Source organism: Triticum dicoccoides, chromosome 6B (assembly GCF_002162155.2).
Source record: "Triticum dicoccoides isolate Atlit2015 ecotype Zavitan chromosome 6B, WEW_v2.0, whole genome shotgun sequence".
NCBI lineage: Eukaryota > Viridiplantae > Streptophyta > Magnoliopsida > Poales > Poaceae > Triticum > Triticum dicoccoides.
In genome coordinates, this window is record NC_041391.1 from 510,630,426 (window position 1) to 510,635,514 (window position 5,089).

At 49.3% G+C, this 5,089-nt stretch overlaps 1 protein-coding gene across 1 annotated transcript; it reads right to left on the minus strand.

The window, feature by feature from the left end:
* Positions 1-268: 268 nt before the first annotated feature.
* On the minus strand, positions 269-2,120 carry LOC119321718 (ethylene-responsive transcription factor ERF027-like). The gene has a single exon (XM_037595281.1). The coding sequence runs from the start codon at positions 1,700-1,702 to the stop codon at positions 926-928; it is 777 nt and encodes a 258-aa protein (XP_037451178.1). The 5' UTR covers positions 1,703-2,120; the 3' UTR covers positions 269-925.
* Positions 2,121-5,089: the final 2,969 nt, after the last annotated feature.

Genomic DNA, 5,089 nt, shown 5'->3' on the forward strand with positions numbered 1-5,089 from the left:
CCATTTACCGCCGTTCAACAGCTCAATTATGAGATCTTAAGAGCATTTTGGTTGGAGAAACCGACGTCGCAAATAAGCAACTGATCGGTTTATCCATGTCACCTTTTGACAATTTCAGCTAACTGTGTTTTTTGCTTTCACGTTTTATGATGTGTGAAATATATTACAAGCAGAGCAAATCCCATTCTTTTCCACAATAAATTGACTCGCATAGATATCTTTGTGCTGAATCATGCTGATCTGATTTGTTGTCAAAAAGTAACATAGCGCATGGATCTTTCATCGATCACAGTATCCAACAGATAACAGATTGCCCACCAACTCTTCCCTCTTTTGCTCTTCTCCACGGCTAACTTCCCCAATTCGCAGTATACTGCATATAAACTACAGCCAAAAGACACAACTAAAGAAAAGGAAAATTGGATCCATATGGACGTCCGCATCCATCTTAGTTTATCCACCGCCAAATATTTTTATGTCTACTGTTACAAAAGTTACAATGCATTAGTCTCCCGGTGATGTGCGATCCACTAAGCACTTTATATATAGAAAAAAAAAGAGGAAGAAAAAGGTACGTGGCGCCTGCTTGCTCTCATAGTAAAACGAGCAATAAGCCAAGCGAATCAACGAGCGGACTTTATGTGCGAAAATGACCGTACGCAGCTAGCTAACATAATATCGAATCTGACGTAACTGGCGAGTACTATCTAGGTAGCGGCTATAATATCGCAGGCCAGCGCCCAGTGATACCACTATTATGGCACACGCATATATACCAGATAGAGGACGATGCCCCGCAACGGCCGGGGGTCCATGTATCCACTGCCGTACTCCGGATTAACTAGGTTTAGTAACTGGTATAGCACTGGAGCACGTACCAACCAGCTCACCGGTCATCATGTCTTAAGCCAATGCAATATACTCACTAGGGATCGTGGTAGCTCCACAGGCTCTCCCCCGCCCCCGGCGGGTCCGGCCACTCGTCGGAGGCGGTGGGGCTCAGCCTTGGCGGGCTCATCATCATGCCCGCCGCCATGTTGCGCAGCATCTGCGGCATCTCGAAGATCGCCTCCTCGTCCATGAAGTCCTCATTGCCCAGCTGATGGTGCGGCGTGCGGTCATCGGCGGCTTCTTCGCTTGTTATTGTGCCGTGATGTCTCTGCTGCTCCTCTGTCGCGGCAGTCGAAGCAGTGCCATCAGCCGCCTCGCCGCCGTGCGGCCTGTAAAGCTGGGCGGCCGCCGCGGCTGCGGCTGCGGCCGCGCGTATGTCCTCGGGGGAGGCAGACGCGGGGACCGGGCGCGAGGCGGTGGCGCCAGGGAAATTGAGCACGGCGTCGGAGCCGCGCAGCGCGCGGGCGGCCACGTCATAGGCCGCGGCAGCCATCTCGGCCGTCGGGTAAGTTCCGAGCCATATGCGGCGCGCCTTGCGCGGCTCGCGGATCTCCGAGACCCACTTGCCGTTTCTGCACCGGATGCCGCGGTAGAAGGGGTGCTTCCCAGTGGACCGCGGCGACGGCTCCCCGGAGCTCGTCGCCGCCAACGCCGTCGTTATCCCCACCGTATCGCCTAGGTGAACCGGCGGGGAATGGGGCGAGGCAGGAGCACCCGGGGAAAGTTCGGTCGCCGGTTCAGCAGCAGCTTGCACTTGCACCTGAGGGGGAGGAGCAGCAGACGAGGAGGTTGCCGAAGGGTGCTCAGCCATGTACCATTAGGGCACGCCCCTCACACATGCCAGAGCTGCAGTGCGCCTATGAAACTAGCTAATCTATATGGTGCACGCAGGTGTATGGCGGGAGGGTAAGCGGTTAAGTACCCAGGTGCTGCGGGAAGAGAGTACTCAAAGTCTGGAAGAGGAGAGCTAGGCTAGGTAGGTAGGTATAGGTGTGAAGAAACGCACGAGCAGAATTCGAAGCGTGAGATCCGGCATGAGGCCAGGAGGGCGGGAGGTATATATGGGTTGGTAAAGAAGCGGGGGAGAAGCGTGAGGTCCGCCATGGTGAAAAGCTGATCTCTCCATCGGAGAAGAGAGGAGAGGCGCGGCGCCGCGCGCATGCAGGTGCGGTGAGGAGGCAGCTAGCCAGACCGCGTTGTTTGAGCGGGAGAGTGTGTGTATGGCTTGCGATGAGCTGGCGCCTGGGGAGACTCCACCTAACTAATTAAGCATGCTGCTAGTATTAGTAGCAGCTGATCGGGATCGAGTTACCCCCTTGCCGGTGCTCCCTGCTTCGTCTTACCTTCGCGGGGCCGAAACGGGCAGAGATGGCCACGTCGCTGTCCTTTGATGGCCCGGCTTTTGTGGGGCTTAATTGGGAAATTAAGATCGGACCGCTCAGTGTGATTGCTGATAATTTCTCTAGGGGCTAGCGAAAGATACGGCCGGGCCTGGGCCAGCGGGGCAGCTCTCCGTGACTGTGAGGCTGGTCACAATGAGTAAGAACATAAGCTAGTAACTTACACACTTCCCTAGACTATGTTACTACCTCCATAGTGGGTAGAAACATCTATATAGTGTCATGCAACGATGCATTTATTAGGTTATAGACTCATTGTTTCTTGAAGTGTGTGATGTTTCGGTAACTTAGCTACTCCCTCCTTCCATCTATATAGGGCCTAATGCGTTTTTCAAGACCGCCTTTGACTATTGATAAAATTAATACTACATGACATGCATACTATGAAAATTATATCATTGAAAGCTCCTTTCACATATGAATTTGATGATGTGCTTTGTGTAAGTTGCATGTCATATATTATTGCTCTAACATTTGGTCAAAGTTAGCCTCGAAAAATACATTAGGCCCTATATAGATGGAAGGAGGGAGTAGTTACCACAAGCACCTCTCTCTTCATTAAATATGTGCCACATAAGCCAAGTTGTATTGAAGTGTGTGATGTTACTCCTAAGTTTCTCCCCATTGTGACCGGCCTGACTGACAGGTGGTGGCCTCCGGATGCCTGCCAGGTGGGGGCTTTTGATTAGCTCGCTTTTCTTGTCTGCCTTTTTCGTCATTTGGCCGCTAGCTTCTCGCAAACACGTCGTGGCCGCAGCTAAGCTACGTACTACTCCTGCTACGTTTCGGCACGGCATATTTCGGCGCCTGTGGCCATTTCAGACCGGGAGTTGACGAATATCCTGCCGATTGTGTTGGACTAGACGGGGCGACACATGCATGCACCTAGGGGTGGTGCAGTGCGCATATAGTTTTTCCTTCTTTTTGTACAAATCGAGCTATATGTTCTGTAAAGTCATAAACTAACTTAGCAGTCCATCCATATTATATGCATCCAACTCTTTTCTTCTTTAGGGGTATGCATCCTAACTTTAGTTGTACCCCTTTTTCGGTTGAATAAATAGTTCGATCGATACTTGTACGGTTTCCCAAATTAGAAGTCAAATAAAATACTCTGTTCGCAAATGATAATGCTACAAAGCTACTATTATATGCAATCCATAAGCTAAGCTAGAGATCCATGCTCTATTCGCCCGCCGAAAGCAAGGGTGTATGTCAATGGGGAGGTGTACCATCCAATAGGCAGCATATGCACCTTTTGAAAAAAAAATTGACCACGTCTATGTTTTGAAATAAGATAGATATACACGGCCAGCCAGAACTCTCATGAGATGAGCGGTTTGGTCGGAACCAAAGTTTCTATAATTCCGCAAAAACAAAGGATGCAGAGTTTCTATGCTCGAGCACACATGTGCTGGGCGGCTGGGCATGGCATCATGATGTGGAGCATTAAAATTCTTGTGCCAGTCCTTTGTGCATTCATAACAGAGGAAATTTACATATACGTATCCTCGCAAAAAAAATTTACATATACGTACACAGTGACTCCTGTGCGGTGGGCCAGGTCAGTGACGCAGGCGCGAGCGCTGTCGATGGTTAGAAGTCGGTCTGTGGCTCATGAGATCTCATGTCTTTGCCTATCCGTTGATCGGAAAACATGCTTTCCGTTCACTACAGGTATGGGTTGTCTCCTACCTCGGGCGTCTGGATCTTTCCATTGGCGATAACGGTGACCTCGACGGCACACCTCCTATACGAGCAAGATGGAGTTCCTCGTGAAACTTGAGCTATTTTTAAATCGTGCATTAGATTTGTGGTAGCACTCGCAAAGATCTATGCCATGTTCCTGGATTTATGTAAGCAGAACCACTGTGCTGGAAGAGGTTAATGACACTGGCATTCCCATAGAGCCACTGTGACGAGGACATCAAAATCATTGTTACACCCACAGCCCATGCTGCTATACATACTGAACCAATTACTAGAGCTCGCGCAGGCCAATTGAATTACCAGGTACTTTCGTTTCTTAGTGACAATTCTAATATTCGTGAGAATATGCTGCTACCTAAATTGGATACATTTGTGTTGATTACTAATGAAGGGCCTAGCATGGACAAGAGGGATGAACCCTGGAGTAGGATCAAGCATGGAGATGAAGGCGCGCGCGAAATTGCATGGGCCTGGCCCAAAAAATAAGGTTGCCCAGCACCTAAAATAATCTCTGGACGAAATTTATGAATGGGCATCTTTTATATGTTGTTCATCTCCTTGTAGGTCATCACGGAGGCTTCAAAGTGCTCAAATATGCACTAGAAACACCATTTTGGATCCTTTCGCACGCGCCTTCATCTCCATGCTTGATCCTGCTCCAGTGTTCATCCCTCTTGTCCAAGCTAGGCCCTTCATTAGTAACACAAATATATCCAATTTAGGCAGCATCATATTCTCATAAACATTAGAATCGTCACTTAGAAATGAAAGTACCTGGTAATTCAATTGGCGTGCGCGAGCTAGGGCATGAACATGTGATGAGTTGCCTCCTCGTCTACACACCAAGTGTGCATGTTGCTCTGCCTAATGGAGCCAAATGATGTGTTTTCTGGATCTCATTTGGCTCCATTACGCAGTGCAATAGGCGAGTTGTTGTTGCCCGAAAAGAGCAATGAGCGCTGACTTTATCGTGGCAACACGACAAGATATGGCTAAGGGATCCTCCTTTGAGACCGACACCAAGACTGGCCTCTCATGGATGCTAAGCATCAAGGCCACGGTGAGTTATTCAGATATGACAATGGAGT